Source organism: Watersipora subatra, chromosome 2 (assembly GCF_963576615.1).
Source record: "Watersipora subatra chromosome 2, tzWatSuba1.1, whole genome shotgun sequence".
Lineage (NCBI taxonomy): Eukaryota > Metazoa > Bryozoa > Gymnolaemata > Cheilostomatida > Watersiporidae > Watersipora > Watersipora subatra.
In genome coordinates this window covers 31,160,354-31,182,107 of record NC_088709.1, presented here as the reverse complement: position 1 = coordinate 31,182,107, position 21,754 = coordinate 31,160,354, and the positions used below count along the sequence as shown (strand labels likewise).

The following is a 21,754-nucleotide window of genomic DNA, read 5'->3' as shown; positions in this document are numbered from 1 at the left end:
CCAGTTCAAAACACCCGAGTATAATGGCGTCAGAGACCCAGAATATTTTACTACCAGATTTAGAGAAATTACAGCTGCAAATAGTTGGGCCAAGGAGGCCAGCACATTGCACCTCAGAGAGGCTTTGAAAGAAGAGGCAGAGTCCTGCGGAAGGGCGGTCGGAGTGGCAGCCATCTTTGAAGCCATCCAAGCCCGATTTGGACTATCTCCCCAACAAGCCCAGAGCAGAGTTGAGAAGTTTAAAAAAGAAACTCAAACCTCTCTGGAGGAACACTCAACGGAAGTTGAACGGCTAGTCCAAATAGCCTACGCTGAACGGCCCAAACCATTCAGAAGTAACATGGCAAAGGAGCACTTCTCAAACTCCCTAAACCATCCCATCCCACAGCATCACCTTGTAGCAATACCCACGGAGACTCTCGAAGATGCAATATGAGCTGGAGGAGAATTTCTCCAGATCAAGTCTACAGAAACGAGTCTGGGCAGAGCCATCCAAGCTGTAGAAAACTTAGAAGCGAATACATGACAGCGTGCGGTACACAGTGCCAAACAAGACACCTTGAATGTACTGCTATCTACAGTAAAGCAGCTGGCGGAACAAGTCAAACAGCTGCAAAACAAGCCAACAGAGCCTCCAGAAAAGAAGCCTGCCATTTGTTAGCGATGTGGAGGCACGGGACATCTTTGAAAGGGGTGCCCCAATCAGTGGAAAAAGGAGTCGAGAAACAGAAGAAAGCCGCAGCAGTAGCACCCACTACTAGCTGCAATAAGGTCCCTGTGGAAACCAGGAATACCGATTCAGCCAAGGCCTCACTCAGATTTGTCTATCCAAAAAAATCAGGCCGACTCAGAACTCCAACCCAAGCCACCCCCACAGCTACCCAGAACACGCTCCAAACACCACACAAGAAGAGTCAAGCATGAGTCCTTCCGAAGTAATCGCTATGCCTTCCTCTCAAGTACCTTGTTTCTCAGTCTCACAGAAGACAGCCTCCCGCCATCCAAAGAGACTTGCCTAGGCACGTTCTGCATGAACAGAGCAGCCTCAGGCATTCCACTTTGAACACAGGGAACCTGCGCAAGCACGCCTGCTGAGGCACCCACACTCTACCAGTTACTTCCTTCCGGGTAAACTCGAAGGTCGAGCAGTGCACTTCCTGTTTTATACCGGATGCACCACAAACCTGCTAGGGAAACAGGTGTTTGATCGACTTCCTCATTGTAAAAGAGAACGATTGGAGGAGAGTGACACTCATGGGCTGCTCACTGATAGGATAAGGTTACCCTTTTACGGTGTAATCCGGCTCCCAGTAAGGCTCCGCAAAGTGAAGACCGAAGAAGTCTTCATAGTCAGTCAGATTAGTGAAAACGCAATTCTTGGCATACCCTTCTTTATGGCACACCAATGCCCGATGGAGTTTGCACAACCTGTGGTGAAAGTAGATGGGAAGCCATTGACTTGTATCGACCGTGGGAAAGCTATTCCAGAACAAAGTTCAGGTAATTAGGGACTTGGTTGTGCAGGCTAGAAAAGAGGTTGCAGTCAGGTGTATGTTGACCACACAAAATTTCTGTCAAGTCGGAATAATAGAAGGGCATCGTGAAGGCCCGCCTCTAGCTACAAACCTGAACGAGCCCGGAGCAGATGGAAAAGTGTTGGTTAGGTGTCTCAATCCAAATCCCCAATCCCTGACCATTCGTTCGAGAACCACCGTAGGCACTTAGTTTAGTGTGAAAGCATCTCCTCCCATCGCCGGCACCCCTCCCCTCAAGGGAGGCCCTGCTGTGCTGATCACCCGAGTTGAAGCTGAGCAACAGATCCCCCAGCATTTTCAGGAATTGTACCAGGCTGCCAGACTCTTGTGCCAAAATGCAGAACAAGCTAGAAAGTTGACCACTCTACTGACCAAGTATGGGTCAGTGTTTAGCACTGGAGATGACGATATGGGTAGAACGTCGCTCGTTTAGCACTATATACTTGTGAAAGACGGGACCCGACCTATTCGTCATCTTCCTCGCCGCTTAGGGCCTAAAAAGGAAGCGGAGGCCAAAAAACAGATACAAAACCTGCTGTCCAGAGGGCTGATTGAGCTGGCTAGAGAAGCATGGGGCTTACCTATTGTGTTAGTAAAGAATTAGGATGGAAAATGGCGGCTCGGTGTGGATTACCGAAGGCTCAATGCAGTAACAGATCAAGACGCCTATCCCTTTCCCCGAATAAACAAAAGTTTGGATGCCTCGGCAGGAAACAGATATTTTGGTACCCTCGATCTCGTCAGCGGATACTGGCAGGTTCTGCTGGACGAAGATGCCAGGGAGAAGTCAGCCTTCATCACTCGTCAGTATTGTGGAAATGGAGAGTCCTTCCTTTTCGACTGACTTCTACCCCAGCCAACTTCCAGCGATTGATGGAGAGGGTGTTGCATGGGCTCTACTGGCAAACCTTACTATTATACCTGGATGACGTGATTGTTATTGCACCTAATTTTGAGACCCACCTCTGGCGGCTGGAGGAAGTATTCAAGCGGCTGCAGCAAGCCGGACTCAAGCTCAAACCGACAAAATGTGAACTTCTAGAGTTTCAAGTGCGGCACTTGGGCCGCATAGTAAGTAGCGAAAGGGTTGCCACGGACCCAGCCAAAGTGGAGGTAGTGGAACAGTGGCCAATTCCGCGTGGTGTCCGAGAACTGCATGGGTTCCTGGGTACTGTTGAGTACTACCGGCAGTACACCCCTAAGTTTTCCACCTTTGCGAAACCCCTCCACAGGCTAGTGGGGAAGGAAGAGCCCTGGCAATGGACAGGCGAGGAGCAGGCAGCGTTTGACACCCTGCACCACAGCCTCACCACAGCACCGGTGTTGGGGAATCCGGATCAGGAAAATAATTATATCCTGGACACAGATGCCAGCGGGTGTGGTGTAGAAGCTGTGCTGTTACAACAGTATCGCGACCAGGAACGAGTAAATGCTTACTACAGCAAAACACTCACTTCCTGAGAGCGAAATTACTGCATGACACACAGAGAGCTGTTGGCAGTGGTCAAAGCAGTAAAACACTTCCGCCCATACTTATAGGGGCAGGAGTTTCGGCTTCGCACGGACCAAGCCTCCCTGCGATGGCTCTGCTGCGGGAAGGAGCCCTCTCACCAGGTGGCACGGTGGCTAGAGGTGCTAACCGAGTTCAAGTATAAGCTGGAACACTGCGCAGGATTAAAGCCCAGCAACGCTGATGGCTTAAGTGTGCAGACCTGCGAAGACTGCCAACAGTGCGCCAAGTTAGAGTACCGCGAAGGGGGTCCAACCCGACTGGAGTTGGACCAAGAAGACCAAGATGAGGCTAGTGTTATCGGGAAAAACCATGTTCTGTCAGGGATTGCCAGGCCCGCGCGCGAAGCGGTCGGTCTATGGGTGCGACCCCCTGTTTCCACCGAAACAGCAAAGGTCAACCCGGGACCGGTCGAGGTCATCCTGGGATCTCCTGACATAAAGCGGGTGATGATTCGAGGTACTAATATTCGCCACCAGGAACCACATAAGAGCTGGGCAGAGCTGGGCTGGCCAGGACCGCACGCGAAATGGCCGGCCATATGGGCCAAACCTTGCCCCCACGGGAGCACGGGCCAGCTCAAGGTCAGTCGAGGCTACCCTTGAACCTGAGACATTGGCTCAGCTAACTAGCCAGACTCAGTTGGCTCGGCTGCAGAGCGAGGGCAAGAATGCCGTAGCCCTAATGTACCGAGCACTTCGGAGCCACACTAAAGTGCCTTCGGAACAGTTGGAGTTGGAGAGCCAGGAGCTTAGGGTTCTGCATAGCAGAAGAGAATCTCTAAGAATCAGGCAGGATGGCGTGCTGGAAGCCAGAGTGGCCCCTCATGGTCAAATCTGGTGGTGTGCTGTGTGCCCTCCGGCAATGAGGGAGCCAGTTATCTGGCAGACACATACCATAACCCACTCTGAAAGTGGGGAGGATTGTAAGCCGCCTTCAGCTTACATGGTACTGGCACGGGCTGACAGCCGCTCTCCGCAGGTTAGTACAACGCTACGAGGTATGCCAGGCCACCAAGTACGGGGGTACCAAGCTTGCAGGAAGCCGGCAGCGATTATATGCTGGCCGACCCTGGCAGAAGGTCGCCATACACCTGGTAGGCCCCCTTCCCACCATTCCGAGGGGCAATAGGTGGATCTTAGTGCTCTCGGACCACTTTATCCGGCGGCAGGATGCTATTGCCATTCCGGAGGCCACGCCTTCAGTGGTCGCCGGTGCCCTCAATGAAAGAGTGTTCAGCTACATGGGGCTTCCATAGCAAATCCATACAAACCAAGGCGCTCAATTTGAGAGCCAATTGAAGGAGGAGCTCTGCCAGCTCTGAAAGGTGAACAAGACACGGAGTACTCCTTACCAACCCCAGGACAATGGGATTGTAGAGAGGAATAATAAAGGCCTGGGTGACTCTCTGAGGACCATGTTGTTGGAACGAAGCCAAGAGGAATGGGATGAGCTTTTGCCCCAGCTCATGCGGGTGTGTCGAGGCACCCCCACACCGTGACAGGCGAGATGGCCAACTTCGTGATTTTTGGCAGAGATTTGCATCTGCCTGACCATTTAGAATGTCACCCCCTTCCCACAGAGATGCAATCAGCCAGCGACTACATGCTTTGGAGGCAAAAGAGGTTGAAAGAAGCGCATGAAGCCTTCAGGGAGGTGCAGATAGAGACTAGACAGGCAGATCAAGAAGAGCCACTGCTCTTCACACCTCGGGATCGGGTGTGGTTAGTAAACAGGTGGCGGCGAAGGAGGCAAACGCTAAACTAGAAGCTAAGTTTGTGGGCCCTTAACAAGTTATAACCGCCTGGCCCAACTACCCCTGGGAAACACAGGGCCAAACCTCGACTCAACACGAGTCCAAGTTGAAACCCTATCATGCCTGCCCAGGGAGCTCTGACCGTGCTCCGGCAACGCTTGAGCCTTGAAGGGGGCCAAATCTAAAAGGAGCCAGGAGGACTCGGCCCCCACGAAGAAGTTGCCTGCAACCTGATGAAGAATTAATGGAGTTCCCTTTCCAAATAGGTCCAGCTGGTAAGCTTGACGAAATGGGAAAGCCGACTCTACAGACCAATGCCGAAAGAGAAAACTTACACGAGGGTCCAAACTCCGGACCTCCCGCAGCACCTCCCCAAAACGAAGTTAGAGAGGAGATAAACCCTCCCCTTCTAGAAAGCCCCGATGAGTTAGCTATGGATCTGGACTTCGGAGACCTAGCGATGTCCCCCAGGCAGTGGAAAACTCCAGCACCGCTACAAAAGATCTAAATCATTGTTCGTCCCGTACTAGAAAAAAACCGGAACGGCACGGTGATTGGGTCTATCAGACAACAAGAGGATACAACGACCTAGCCACAGACCAGATGACCTGGGAGTCTACTCCAGACCACTCTATTAGGACAGCCTCCAGCTGGTCATCTTTTAATATTCAGCTTCGTAGACCGACACTCTAACACCTGTGCCAATGAACAACCAACCATAGATTCCTGAATAGTATTTCCGGATAATGGTGCACTCAAGTATTTTCTGTGGTTTATTGGCATACCTGACGATCTTTCATGACAAGCTATACTGCCAGTGTCCTTGTATACATAATAACTAACACGCAATAAAATATATTAAGGTTACTTCAATTGGCCGGAACTACACCTATAATGACAGTTTGAGTATTCAGGCCATGCCGCGATAACTTCAGAAAGAAAAGAGACAGTTTCAAAAGGCCGCCCGCAGTGCCAGAAACGAAATACGCCAGCTGCTGATGACAAACATTTGCTTAATCAAGAAATTAGCCACTTCGAGCATCATGTTAAGCAGCTTGAGACTTGGGCCCGGCTGGTTTCCTCCACCCATGTTGTTTAAATAGATAATGCCTCTAATGGAGGGGAGTGTGTGGGAGACGCCGGACCAATACTTTACACTTCTTGTAAATATTTTATTATGTTTGTATATATTTTATATGTCTGTAAATATTTTTTTATGTGTTGTCCTTTTTTTATTATAACCTTGTTACTCATTGTGCTATCAATTCTCGCTGTTTATGTTCTCATATCATTGCACTAGCACCTATATATTCACTTTGTTAGCCGGTGTTTTTACTTGGTCCCGTTAGCCGGAACGGGCAATTTTATTGTATATAAGGGAGCAACGCTTACTTAGTAGAGCAGAAAAAATGCCGTACGCTCCTTGGCTAGGGAATTTTCTTTGCTAATAAAACATTGAACGAAATAACACAAAATTTATTTCAGTGAGAAACAGACTAGATCGCACCAAGTAAAGGCCGGCAAATTCCTTTACACTATTTCTGGTAGTCTGCCAGTGTACTAGGAAGCTACATTAACCAATAGCTTCTTTGAAAGAACTGTGGGCAAGTATGAATAGCAACTTGGTCTGTTACTGAGCAAGATGCAAGTTTTGAGGTACATAGCCATAAAGGCTCCGACCCAGCTGGCTGTACCTTGCTGAGTCACCACCGAAAACTTCGGCTTGTTGGGATTAATATAGAGGTTTTCAGAAGTTTTCTTTTTAACTATGAATTTGAACTGACTTTGGCTGATAGAAAGCATGGTTATATGGTGTCTAAACCTGATCAAGCAACCTTTGACGCATCGAGTCAGCACTTCGGTTTAAAAAAGAATAAAAACAAAAATAAATATTTGCTAAACACATAATGCTGAACACACTATGTGTATAGCAAATATAGTATACTAGAAAATAAAAATAGCATTTAGTGCAAGTCAACCGGTACAGCTTTTCACACAGATAGATATCCACTCTTATCAGATGATGACCTTAGAATTTGTGATTGTTGTAACTGATTATTTTCACTGCTTAAGTACAGTTGTAATCTGAAAACACAGTAGTTAGTTATCTTAAGTGAGGAGAATTAAAGGGTTAAACTAGAAACTTTACACAGCTAATGCTATCTATAGTCTAGTACACTCTTAGGTGGAACCATTGTTATAGCACTCTGACTAGAGGGCTTCTCTGTAGCTTCTACACTTTAGTTTGATGTTTGTCTAGCACTTTAACTTGTCATAACCCTAGCCTACACTGCTGAAACTTATTTCATAAACCAAACCAATCAGAATATAAACATCACATATGCAGTTAAATTTTAAAGAAATTGATATTATAATAAAGTTAGGTGAAATGTAACATCAAATCAATTTTCTTAAATGAAACTTACCTAAAAACACAGTCGAAAAGCTTGTTGGAAATATTTTTGTTGGCATCAGAAGAAGGCTCAGAAACTCAGTTCAACTCGTAAAGGCAAAGGAATGGAAATCGGCAGCTCTCCTGCTTCACATTGTTGTTCAGTAAATGTGGATAGCGTCGGTTGTTGTGGCAAAAATCAATTTTTGTGATTAGTGGTCAAGTGCCTTAAATGATGAACTGCATTGCATGTCAGGAAATAACCAAACTTTTAATTTCATCTTTCAATAAGATCTAACATAGTAATAGCATCATGAAACAATTTCAGTCTTTTCAATAAATGATTGGTGCAGTATTCATCCAGTTTCGATATAAAACGCAACATGGCGGCTAATTATTTCAGCTTGATTGAAAGATTGAGATAGTTTGATAACGCTCAACTTGTTCATCCGACATTTGTGAGTTTTCGTAGAAGTAGAATCAATGTGACTGGTGAGATTTTTGACACGAAAAGATTTTTGACAGTTTCACATGCAAGTGATGAGAGGAAACATTAAATTAGTCCTAAAAACTACTTGCTTTAGTTTGAGTCTCATAAGTTAGCCTCAGCCATCATCTGCTAGTAACAACATAGCACATGCTTTCTGATGACTATTTTAAACAGCCTAGTTAAAACTACACATTAGTACCTCAAACAGTTGTACAAATTAAAGAATTATTATGCAAGTTTATATGATTCAGCTACCTATTATATATATATATATATATTTATATATATATATATATATAGGCTATATATATGTAGAACTATATTTATATATATATATATAGTTATATATAAATAGTTTATATATATATATATAGTTTATATATATATATATATTAACTAAAAGCAAGTGCAAAAGCATACGAAAAGAGAACTCTACACTAAAAACCCAAAAGATTATTAGTGGAGTATGAAATATTTGAAAAATTATTGCGAAAAAAGTAAACTTTTAGTATTTGCGTTACAAATTTGTTTCGTGCGAAGCACTCCTCAGACGCAATTGTACTAAAAATTTTTTAGTACAAGATTTTTAGTACAATTGCGTCTGAGGAGTGCTTCGAACGAAACAAATTTGTAACGCAAATACTAAAAGTTTACTTTTTTCGCAATAATTTTTCAAATATATATATATATATGTATATATAAACTTACAAGTATACACTGTATTTAAATATACACTGTATATGAAGATACACTGTATATAAATACATGGTGTAAATAAATATACAATATATATAATTACATAATGTTAATAAATATAATCTGTGTGCATATATGGATTGTTATAGTATATATTTATATTTTAGTAGATGTACATGTATAAGTCTCAATGTATGTCTGTCATCATTTGTTGTCTGTCCAGTTAAACCGGTTAAAATCTAGAACTTTCAACTCACGAAGATTGCAACAGCAAGTTTGTAAATTAGCACACCTAAACACAACTGGCTAACCCGATATGAAGTTTGAAAGTTAAAATTGTTTGACAAAGTTTGAATACTTTTACAGGTTTTTTTATTTTCTCTTTTAGTTTATTTTGACTACACAAAACACTTCCATCATGCTATGTAGTTTGAAAGTTAGAATGGCAAATTTTGTTATAATTTATATTGAATGCAAGTAAATTTTCTGTCCAAAGACTTTGTTATTACCTGGACAACACAGCTAGTCTAAGCATAATTGCCCACATAGTTACTGTAAATAAACATGATGACCTCTCAAGATGCTCAAGACTGCCACCGTACATATAAATTTGGAACAAAGCTAATCATAGTTAGTTGCTCTGCAATTGATTGCAGGCTGCAATTGTTAACGGTGAAACAATATGCCAAGCAAGTTGAACAGCTAAAAGGGCAGCGATGTGCTCAGTAAATAATAGTAATTGCCAACTGGCATATTGTTAGGCAATTGTATGCTTAGTTAGAAACGCCATTCAGTCAAGTCCCAACATTACAATAATAGTTAATTTTATCCCATAGTTCTTCATTCGAACAACACTCTCTGTTAGTCCAAATGCATGTTTACAAATAAATCTCCCACATTCGAGCATATCCCAAACAATAGATGATACATTTCCCTACCAAATAAGTGATTAAATTCACAAGAACTGTCTACTCTTTGAAGCTGAGACTCAGAAATTTCTGTACATTTAAAGTTCTCTTAAAGATAAAGAAGCGATTACAAATACATGTGGTGGCTGACATTCACTGTAAAACAGAAGGCTGGTTTGACCGAGGCGCAGCTATTTTTGTAAATCGTATTTTCAGTCTGAGTCAAATGCTTTATATGAAAATAGTTGATAAACTGCCATGAAACACATGCTGAATAGCTACTTCTATAAAATTCTATAAACATAGTATACAAATCTAGAATTTAGAAATCCAGAAGGTCGCCAACTGAACCAGCAAGCTACTGATAGTGTTCTCTTACAGTAAACTGGCAGAATAAAAACTAGGACTAAAGCAACAATTTCAATCACTCCAATGGCTGTACCAACACCAACATGCCAAGAACAATCAGGCTGTTCTCATTTTCCACAACAGTGAGACAACTCCTGATACCAATGTTAAATGCCACCAGAATCAATGCTTATATCATTATAATAGTCATTCCTTTCCAATTAGCACAGCAGTTAGATGATTAGAATGCTAAACCATGAAAGTATCAATATTTGCCTTTGCAGAAAGGTTTCTCAGATTGCTAGTAACCTATTACGCAGCAATAATTTATACTATATACTCTTGTCCATTATACTCGAATGAGTCACATGTAACGATTTGACAATAGCCATCTGAAGAGTTCCAGTAAAGGAAATTTGCAAAAATCTAAACTGCCAAATATAGATCATCTTCAGCTCGACATGAATAATTCTTTTAAAAAACTTTAAAAAAACTACTTATTTATGAACGTTTTGAAAGCACAATAAAAGTTCAATCTAAAACCACTTTAGATGGCTATAACGGAATAAGAAGCAGAACAAGGGGAGAACAAGCAACGGACAACAAGAATCTCCACACATTCGCTATGCATCCTCAACCTTTGTAGATGCTGAAAAAACTCAAGGAATGAGGTACACCAATATGATACGCTGATGCGCAGTGAGAGTGAAAGTAAAACAATTACAGATATTGAAAAACTTAACTGTATTAATCTAGCTGTAATGCATATATTTACAGACACATATACACTATTTACAGTAGATAATATACAAGACTGATAATAACTAGCAGCTGGATGAAAAAATTGAAGTTTGTAACAAAAAAATATAGTCAGCAGGATAAGGTGCGACAAAGTAGAGCATTGCATCATTAAACCTAGTCTGTCTCCATAGATGATTCTTGTGACTGTGAAGCACTAGGATAGGCTGCCTTAGCTGCGGCAGCAGCACCCTCCCCGTGTATTGCGTCATATTGTATCGGCCATTCAAACATCTCCATTTGATCGTATATCTGAATGATCAAAGGTGACGATTATTAACTATGGGATTAATAATGAGGTCATACATACGCCACTGCGACCAGTACTAATTCCTATCAGATGCATAAAATATTTCCTTTCGAAAATTCAGACGCGACATAGAGCAAAAGATAGAAAGAGCGACAGGTAGAAAGGGTGGGAGGGAGCAAAGGGGTGAGAGAAATAAAAAAAGACAGATATAAAAGGAAAGAGATAGAAAAGAAGAGAGAGAAAGAAAGGAAGAGAGAGAAATGGAAAAAGAGAAAGTGAGGGAGAATAAGGGAGGGAAAGAAAGGGAAAGAGAAAGGGAGAGAGAAAAGGAAAGAAAAAAAGGGGGAGAAAAAAAGGGAGAGAATAGGGGGGAGAGAGAGAGAAAGGGGGTGAGAGAGGGGGAGATAAAGAGGGGAAGAGAGAAAGGGGGGAAGAAAAAGGGGGGGGGGAAGAGAGGGGGAAGAGAGAAGGGGAGAGAGGGTAGGGAAAAGAGAGTGGAAGGGAGAGTGGGGGAAGAGAGAGTAGGGAAAAAGAGGGAGAAAGGGGGGAGAGATAAAGGGGAAAGAGACATGGGGAGAGAGAGTGGGGAGAGAGAGGGGGAGAGAGAAAAAGGGGGAGAGAGAGGGGGAGAGAGAGAGAGGGGGAGAGATTGAGAGGGGGAGAGATTGAGAGGGGGAGAGAGAGGGAGAGAAAGCAGTGAGTTAGGAATGAGATAACGCTCTCCAGACCTTGTTCATACACAAACATCCTAAGACGTCACTTGCTACAACTGCAATGGGGTATGGGGTACATTTATCTCATATGGAATGAGAACTGCTGACATAAAATATCTAAGACAGCAAACTTCCTACAGGCACCATAAGTGACAGGAAAATTTGTAGCTTGGCAAAAGCAACAGCCATATTAATAAAATGAATAATCCCTCCAACATTTCCAGTTTATAGGAACACAGTCTTGGCTTTTATTGAAAATTAACTTGTCATTCAAAAGTCATATATAGCAATTACAGACAATATGTAGGAAGATGCAATTATTCTCAGATCAACATACATGTATGTGTAGAATCTACATGTAATCATAGGCTAAACTATAGATTCCGATTGCTGAAAATGACTTAATACGCATGGTTAAAAACCGTCATGTTCGAAAATATTAACACCCTTATTGTTTTATAATTAAAAATTGCAAAATATGCTCCTCCTTTGTAATAGTTCATGACTACTTAACGCTCATTAAAGGCTTTTAATTTCTTTTGCTCTCTTGCACAATGCTGAAAATTTGTTTGAAGATCAAAATTTCTCTCTCAGGTGGTTTGGAATAAAATTGTGGCTAAAAGGTCAAATAAGAAGATTTGGTGAAATTTACTAAAAATTAACTCGACAATGAAAATGAGAGAAGTACTTACAATTTTTATGAAATTAATTATATTGAAAAAAATAGAGTCTCAGCTTCAATTTGATACATAAAGTGTTGGGTTCATCAAAAATATTAGACTTATGATTTAGTAATAATCCTCTTATTTGAACTATTCAATTATACCAAGACTTTTAATATTTATGAATACGACTGTAATTTGTAATGATGGTGTTTTGTGTATCAGCAACTATGGCCTAGCAGCGAAAGAAGTTTGCTCGATTACTAGATCACACTAAAACAAATAAGTTTGCTCTAAATCTACCACAAATAATTTCTAAAAATATTTACCTGACAGACGAAGCTAAGCACATCATCCTTAGTGGTGAGAAGCTGGGCATGGGTGCCCCACTTGAATTCATATTTGGCGGGGTCAGTTTCAGGCAGTTTGCTATAAACAATGTAGCCTTGCTGCACAAACTCCTGCGTCACCAGCTTCTTCACATCTCCGAACACCTCATTGTCTGGTTTTCTAAAAAATATTTTCCAATATCGCATTGATGCCGTGATCAATGGGATTTGAAAGATGAAAGGAGAACAAGTATAAACATCTCACAAACAAAATGTGAAAATACCGGTAAAGAGGGTGCTGCTACAAAATGCTGCATTGTGTGTCCATCACAATCACAGGGCCAGCTTCTTTCTGATCCAGCCTCATGCTGAAGCACAGAGCTGGACCAGACAGACACTCATACAGTAGACCCCTTACAAAATTAATCTGTCTTGAAAGCCGTTTTGTGAGTAGAGAGTTTTGTAGGTAGGAATGAATGTCACCATGTAAAAGCTCCAATCCATTCCAAAACCCTCACATAACATGGAGATAACATTTGTATAAATTATAAATAGTAGTTAAAACCTGTAACAAATACATGTTAGAATTATATTACTACATAATACACAGAAAAAGTAAGCATGCAAAAAAGAACAGAGAAGTAACGAATGGAAACTACAGATAGGTTGTTTGTTTATCTTTGACGTTGGCCGTCTGGACGTGGCTAAGCAAAAACCGTGAAAAGTCGGAGGACGGCAATCAAAGGTGTGAGTTGCATCACTGTCTTCATTCTGTCCAGAATATATGTTTCAAGAACTGAAGTAGAAAGATTTACTTACAGCGGCACGGATTAAAAAATTATGTCATCATTCAGAAAACACAGACCTAGATTAACTAGAAACTAAAGTCGTCCTACTCTTTCTGTGATACACGATGTGATAACTCCAAATAATAAACAATGGGAAGAGCTACCAGACGGTTGACAGCTAAGAGAATACATAATGTAGAAAAATAACCGTTTAAAACAAAAGAACCAACACACATTTCTTTCTTTGATACCTACAATCATCTTTTGTATGTTGGAGCAATATTTCTACAAAAAGACATCTCGTAACTCAGAAATTTCGAATGTAAAATTTTTCATTACGCAGAAGTTTCACTGTGTATACAAATGAAACCTCATCAATAAAATACTACTCAAAGGGGTTATAGAAATGGTTGCTACTAATGGCTGCAGGTATAGAATATGTCAACAGATTGCTTTTTCAAAAAACCTAGGACAAAAACAAAAAAGGCAACTGAAACCTTTATACATAATCTTGTTCTACTTGTGTGGACTACCGATATATAAAAGGAAGAGCTTTCTGAAGTCTGATTGCTCAGCAGGAAGTAGACTAGAGGGTTCGCTTACTTACTCATAGTCGAGTCCTAAATGTTTGAGAGCTTTCCACAAATCATCTACAACAATAAATGGTAAATTTATTAGAAAACACGGTTTTAAATCTTCTATTAGCAGAAGTGAAAATAGATAAAGGATGTACAGTCAAACCTCAACATATAAATTCTCTATAGTTTGATGTAAAATTTGAACAAAGAGATGATAACTCCATACCAGAAGAAGTTTCTATCAAAGAACTTCCAAATTTTCTTGAAACATAACATTTTCGTAAGTGAGAGTGAAAAGGCTGGTAAAATTGAAAGTAAACAATAAAAAAACACAAATAATATTTATATTAAAAAATCCAACTCTGCCACTGTGTGTCTGTCTGTAGTCTGCACAAAAATTGTGTTTCCACATTTTTGGCTGGTTTTATTCATACTTCACACGCACTTGCTCCATGCCTACCTCCAAGTCTCAAAACTATTTATTTTCAAAACTCTATCTGCTTCCTGAGACCTAGTATCTTAACCACCTATCCAATTAGAAACTCAAATATGCCCCTTCGCATGCATTTAAAAAATTGCCCTCAATGAATGTGCTTATAGATTGTTGTCATGAAAGTAGTGTAGCAATTGGGATTGATCATCTGCACGCAAGCTGTGATCTATCTGATTAAAAACAAGAAAAACCCAGACAGCGTCGGGCTTCATGACAGTAGAAATTACGTTAGTTCAGACATGATAAAGTTTAGGTTTTAGTAGACTACACTGGACTCCCTTATCCCCATCTCTACCTCCGAGCTGCTTATCACTAAGGTTGCACTTCCTTCCCCCTACCTCAGGTAGAGTAATAAAAACCCTTTTATGGATTATTACTTTTTTAGCTTAAATGTAATAATACATATAGTTTAATATAATTTACTCGCCTTATTGCTAATTATAATCACCGATGAGAGATGATGATGAGATAGAACTGGTGCAATACATTAGAAGGGAGAACTAGTGCAATGCATTAGTTAGAGAAGAGAACTCGTGCAATACATTAGTTAGAAATGAGAACTAGTGCAATACATTAGTTAGAAATGAGAACTAGTGCAATACATTAATTAAAGGAGAGAACTAGTGCAATACATTAGTTAGAAACGAGAACTAGTACAATACATTAGAAATGAGAACTAGTGCAATACATTAGTTAGAAACGAGAACTAGTACAATACATTAGTTAGAAACGAGAACTAGTACAATACATTAGCTAAAGGAGATAAATAGTGCAATACATCAGTTATAGGATATAACTAGTGCAATACATTAGTTAGAAGAGATAACTAGTGCAATACATTAGTTAAAGACGAGAAATCATGCAATATATCAGATAGGATCGAGAACTCGTGCAATACATTAGTTAGAGGAAAGAACTAGTGCAATACATAAGATACGGGACCCATGCACTATATTAGTTAGAGGAGAGAACTAGTGCAATACATTAATTAAAGGAGAGAACTAGTGCAATACATTAGTTAGAAACGAGAACTAGTACAATACATTAGAAATGAGAACTAGTGCAATACATTAGTTAAAAACAAGAACTAGTACATTACATTAGAAATGAGAACTAGTGCAATACATTAGTTAGAAACGAGAACTAGTACAATACATTAGTTAGAAACGAGAACTAGTACAATACATTAGCTAAAGGAGATAAATAGTGCAATACATCAGTTATAGGATATAACTAGTGCAATACATTAGTTAGAAGAGATAACTAGTGCAATACATTAGTTAAAGACGAGAAATCATGCAATATATCAGATAGGATCGAGAACTCGTGCAATACATTAGTTAGAGGAAAGAACTAGTGCAATACATAAGATACGGGACCCATGCACTATATTAGTTAGAGGAGAGAACTAGTGCAATACATTAATTAAAGGAGAGAACTAGTGCAATACATTAGTTAGAAACGAGAACTAGTACAATACATTAGAAATGAGAACTAGTGCAATACATTAGTTAAAAACAAGAACTAGTACATTACATTAGAAATGAGAACTAGTGCAATACATTAGTTAGAAACGAGAACTAGTACAATACATTAGTTAGAAACGAGAACTAGTACAATACATTAGCTAAAGGAGATAAATAGTGCAATACATCAGTTATAGGATATAACTAGTGCAATACATTAGTTAGAAGAGATAACTAGTGCAATACATTAGTTAAAGACGAGAAATCATGCAATATATCAGATTGGATCGAGAACTCGTGCAATACATTAGTTAGAGGAAAAAACTAGTGCAATACATAAGATACGGGACCCATGCACTATATTAGTTAGAGGAGAGAACTAGTGCAATACATTAGAAGATGCAATACATTGGTTAAAAAGAGAATTACGCCAAATGAAAACTGTTTGCAAGTAAATGCTGACATATATTTTACTTGAGATGCTGTTGATAAATATCTAAACAGTTGTGTTAACCCCGCTAACACTCATCATTTTATGTGTTACTGGTTGTTTGAAGAAAAAACAGCAATAACTTAAGTATTTATGTATTATTGGGTGGTCAACTCACCGTCCCCTATTACATCCCCAGCCATCAGTATAATACTGAGTATGATCATGAGAAGGGCTGCATGCTGATTATCGGTGTCACCCCTGTAATGCGAATCATCTTAGTCTGAGATATGCCTACACATGCGCATTTAGTCTACTAATAGCTATTCGATGTACAAAGAAACTTTGACCTATAAAACATATAACACTTTCTTCATATGGCAAAACTGTCACAGTAAGAACTAGTATTTTAAAAAGAACACACCATACGTCATGTTATATATTTCAAAGAATTATAAATAGCATTGAAACTGATAGATTATACAAACAATGAAATAACTGGAGACAGAATATTTCATTATACTAACTAGAAATTTCCCTGTCATACATGTAGTTGTTACACAGTTTTTGAAAATCAGAACAATCTAAAGGCTGAAAATGAGAAATTTGATGGAGGGGGCAGCATTGGGAGGAGCAATACTGTTGTGTGCATTATTTGGTGCAATATTTCCATGGTCAATGATGTCCATAAAATCATGTTCATTATCTAGAAACAAAAAGGCTGCCTAGTCCATGTCATTTACATCGCCTACAACATCTACTAAACAATTCTCTGAAACAATTCAAAAGGTCAATTATGCAAAACAAAATGTTGTATAAAAAACAGACCTAATATACTACTATCTCAAACCTACGTTTTACAACAATACAATAAATAATAATTATAGCTGTAGGCCTAACCTACTGCAATGTATATAATTTAACTAACAACAGGAATAATGAAATGTGTTTATTATATCTCTGCACTGCAATAGGAGAACTGCAACCCAACTGCAATGATAGCTGTAGGCCTACTCTACTGGATGTTATGTAACAAACAGCAATAATGAAAGGAAAAGAGGATTTTTTTTATATCTCTCCACTGCAATAGAAGAAATGCAATATTAGCAGTCAAATGGCACTGCAGTGCAATAGGAGAATTGCAATGGTAGCTGTAATGTACTGAGTATTATTATGTAAAACAAACAGCAACAATGAAAGGAAAAAATTATATGTTTATATCTCTCCCATGCAATAGTAGAAATGCAATATTACAAGTAAAATGGCAAACTGCTGTGTAATATACAGTTTAAAAGTTGGTTGTGCTGAATGTAGAACGATTTTGACAGCGATCTGTAACAGAAAGCAAGCATTAGCATTCACGTGTGTCTGGATGTTTTCTGCAAACTTGAACAAATTAAAGAAATGTTCTTGTCATGAAGGGATATTGTAGTTTGGCTCTAGCTTGAACATAAGATAGAACTAAATTTGGCTGATGCTCTAGATGATTTAATGAAAACTTTGGTAATTGGACAAAAAAGCGTAGGCTGATAAACTGTGAACCACATTTTCGTACCTGTAAATCGGTCTACGGTCTACGCCTCAAACGGTCTACGTTTATTACAGAAACATTCGGCAATTGGAAAATGCCATAGACTGGTAAAAGTTGCACGTTTTTATCGTGAAATGCGCACGGCTTAATGGTTCTACTATCTGTGGCACAGCTCTATGGGCAGTTTGTTGGCCGGTCTTAATTTTGATTAAACAGGCTTGTCAGGTTTTAAGGGCGATTTTAGACCAAACTAATCTTTCTAGTTATGTATCATCCGATCAGATGGGTAAGTTTTAGGATATTGTCAAGAAAGTTCAAAGACTAGGTAACATATTTAAATAGGTTTATATGTTTTGTATCATTATTATACTTAAATGACTCCACAGAAAAATTATTAAACTTTTTGGTGGGACTTGGGTACAAGGGTTTGGGTATGGCCATTGGTGGATACTTTTTGGGAGTTGTGTGCACATATTTATCATAAAGCTCCTAAACACTCGCTTTGCTCGTGTTTGGTCGTTGGATTAAATTTTTTCTGTGTTTTATACTGTTACTTTATAGAGCAGCAATATGTAGGTTCAGAGGTAAGTGGGTTGATGTAGATACGTGAAATGGGAATCTAAACTAACAACTAATATAAATATATATTATTAAGTGTTAGGTAAAATATTAGAAAAACCAAGGTGAGATATTACTTGCTTTAGTTTAATTTTTAAATCTTACCAGCGTTTTTAAATGCAAACCTACAATAATTTAATAGGCTTTGGATGAAGAATGCTGGAAACTACTAAGGATGTAGAAGCAAATAGTTGTTCAATTTTATGTCAAACATCTAAAATCTTGCATGTTAAGATAATCATAGATCAATGCTTGGCTGTATTTTAAGACTCGCTGAACGATTAATTAACAACAAAGGCCATAGCCTAAAGACAGGTTTACAGCGATTTGCCTTCTGCCTTTACATTCTTTTACCTTCATCATTGGAATGATACAATGGTGAACAGAACATTGTACATAGCAAGCTATACTCTGAAAGCTTAGAGGAGCAATTACACAAATATTTAGGCAGATAACATGTTTGTATTTATACATGGCTACAATCCTCCATTTCAGTATAGATAGCATAAAATCATAAGGCAAAGTGAACCAAACGTAGAAAAGCTGAACAAGCTCATAAAAGAGGCAGGGTCAGACTGTGACCTCAAATACAGTCTGATCTGCAACTGTATCTAAGTCAGACTGTGACCTCAAATACAGTCTGATCTGCAAGTGTATCCAGGTCAGACTGTGACCTCAAATACATTCTGATCTAATATCTCACACTATGAAGGTCATTTATGTCAACAAAAAACGTTTACAAATCATTTCTAACTTTTTAATTTGTCAATTAAAAATAAAAACTTTTTAGGTTTTAATGCGCAATTTTTTCTAGTTTATGATAGTAACTAAAGATTCTTGGTACAGAAGTAAAGCAACAGAATATTTTTAGACAATCAGGTTATTACAGAGTGAGCACTACTATCAAGGAGAATGAAGAGAATCCATGATACTATGGCAACATTAGAAGAAGAGGCTAAACAGACACATAAAATAACATTTTATGTGTCTGTTTACGTTTGAGTTTCGTAACTACAGACAACAAAATAAAACTCAAAAAAATAACACAATATTATTTGACTCTTCCTTTTTATTGAAATGGCTCTCACTGGTTAAAACCGTCCCTTCTACAAAACTGTTTTTACCATTTGGAATGCTCTAAGAAATGATTTTAAATGTGATAGATCATTAAGCTATTGCTCAATTAGCAGTTGTCGGCACTCTCTCATAGGTAGCACAATTCCTTTTTTCCACACCGTTCAGCTATGAGTTGTCAAGGTCTCCACTTCAGAGCAATTACAACACATTCAAATTAAATATATAACAAAAAGCAGCTGTGTTTATCGATGGGGACTATTGAGTAAGTTACACGTGTTTGACTCTATGTAAGCAATTATAATGTAGTTACCTGTTAGAGATCATTGCTGATATACATGCATGACAATAAATAACATGTTACACATTTTTGTTTATGTCTATTTGACAGCAGACATTTAATTCTGGATTAAAAATAAAAAAATCAATCAATTTCTACTTATAACAATAATACTGACAACAATTGACAGTTTTCCTACTGTTTTTAACATAAACCTGCATTCAGTCCACATTTCTTACAAGAATTATTTTGGTACATATTATTAGCAACTGAACATATTAGTAGAACGGAATAATTGAATTGAACAGATTAATGAGTCCAAAATAAACAGTTAATTTTGTGAGCAAAAATAGAAATAATGTGAAAGTAAAAGAGACTAATAATGATGAGAAACAAAGCATACTCTTACACACACATGCACACACAGACGCGTGCACGCACACTCACATACTGTCACAAACACACACTGTCACACACTGTCACACTCACACATGCACGAGCGCGCACACACACGCACACACGCACGCACACGCACGCACATACACACATACACACACGCACAACGTCTTGTAAACGCATGCAATTGGGGACGCGATATTTTTACCATCACTTTGAGGACAATTTTCATCTATCAATAAAGATGTAGTTGCGTCAAAAATGAAATTAGGACCCATAAAAGGCTAAAACATCAGCTACAATTCGATGCCATTTTTGTCTTTGTAGACCAACCCTGTCCAGAGATATATGCGTTTGAATGAGGCCCTCTTTTAAAAAGCTCACGTTCCAGCGGGTGCCAATTTCGTGACGTCACAAGCTTGTTATCTGTAACGAAACCACAAGCGATAAATATGAGGTCGCTTCGTTAGCCAATCACGAGCGCGAAATTTTTATATAGGCCGTAATAAATGTTATCACTCGTAAAACGCGTTGTCTGTGATCTCGAAGATTCTCATCGCTAGAGAACTCATTATCATCGTTACTGATTCAACGCGTTTCAACAATTACTAAGTTATACATAGTTTTAAAATGGCTTCAAGTTCGAGCGATCGCTACTCAGAGTTATCTGAGCAACTTTTAGTAAAAGATTAGAGTAGACAGCCTATGGCCAAAGCTGACAGGCGTCAGCAGCGTTTTGCTGCAGAAGAATACAGAATGGAGGTAAATTAACATAGAGTCTTCTATACTTTAGTAAATGTAATATTTTTTATAGTCATAAATACATATACTAATTAATAAAATGATAATTCTTTGCTATCTCCAATCATCGTTTCATAGCTTATCTGCCGTTTTACCTAGCAGTAATATTTTTTTCGAATTTTCTTTGGTAAATTAGAGTCATGATTACAAATTATTTTCACTCGTAGGAAGTGGGTAAAATCGATTGATCATTGCAAATCTTTAATTTCCAGAACCAAAGCTTCCAATCATTGGCTTGGCGTACTTGTGCCTTTATTAAATGTTTATTCGTTTTTAAAATTACACTCGCAATCTATTTAACTCCCAATTTTGAAGCTGTCAATAGATACGCTTTAGAATGACATATATTTATTGCATTTTTTTTTACTGATTACAGAATGTTTATGTCGTCCCACCAGCCGAAGAAGCTTTGTCAGTATGGAAACTGCCATAAAGTGGAAAGAGAGACTTGAATGCGTGCTGCATAAGCCATGATGTTTTGTTTGAGTTTGTTGCAGTAGATGAATTTGTCTTATTGTATCAGCTAATACTATCTGAGTGGCCACGACTTGATGAATATTTTTAATAAAAGTTTTATGCCGAGATGAAAATATTTTTGCTTGTAAAAATTATATAATAAAATAATATTGTTGAAGATAATGCAAAACATGATTTGCAGAATATTGTAGTGTATCGGATATGGTATATGGGTGTCCGCAGAACTGGAGAATGTGAGTTCAAATCCAGTTTGCAGCAGACTTCTCATTCTTAAAACTCTATCCCTGTCTATATTCTTTTCAAAGAGGTGGCTTGCTTATTTCTAGTATTCGGTAAGAATACTACTAGCAAGAAACGAGTACGTAGGTAATAGGCGACATAATGTGGGCGGGGCTCATGGGAGGCTGTATATCGTTTGTATGGGTAGATGCAGAA

The 21,754-nt window shown here is 39.1% G+C and overlaps 1 protein-coding gene across 1 annotated transcript; it reads right to left on the bottom strand.

The window, feature by feature from the left end:
• Window positions 1-10,470: 10,470 nt before the first annotated feature.
• On the bottom strand, window positions 10,471-16,576 carry LOC137388122 (non-structural maintenance of chromosomes element 3 homolog). Its single transcript, XM_068074634.1, has 5 exons — window positions 16,572-16,576; window positions 16,321-16,403; window positions 13,783-13,825; window positions 12,388-12,568; window positions 10,471-10,685 (listed from the first exon to the last, which is right to left on the bottom strand). Exons 1-5 carry the CDS (start codon window positions 16,574-16,576, stop codon window positions 10,551-10,553), a joined length of 447 nt encoding a protein of 148 aa, XP_067930735.1. The 3' UTR covers window positions 10,471-10,550.
• Between the last annotated feature and the right edge of the window lie 5,178 nt (window positions 16,577-21,754).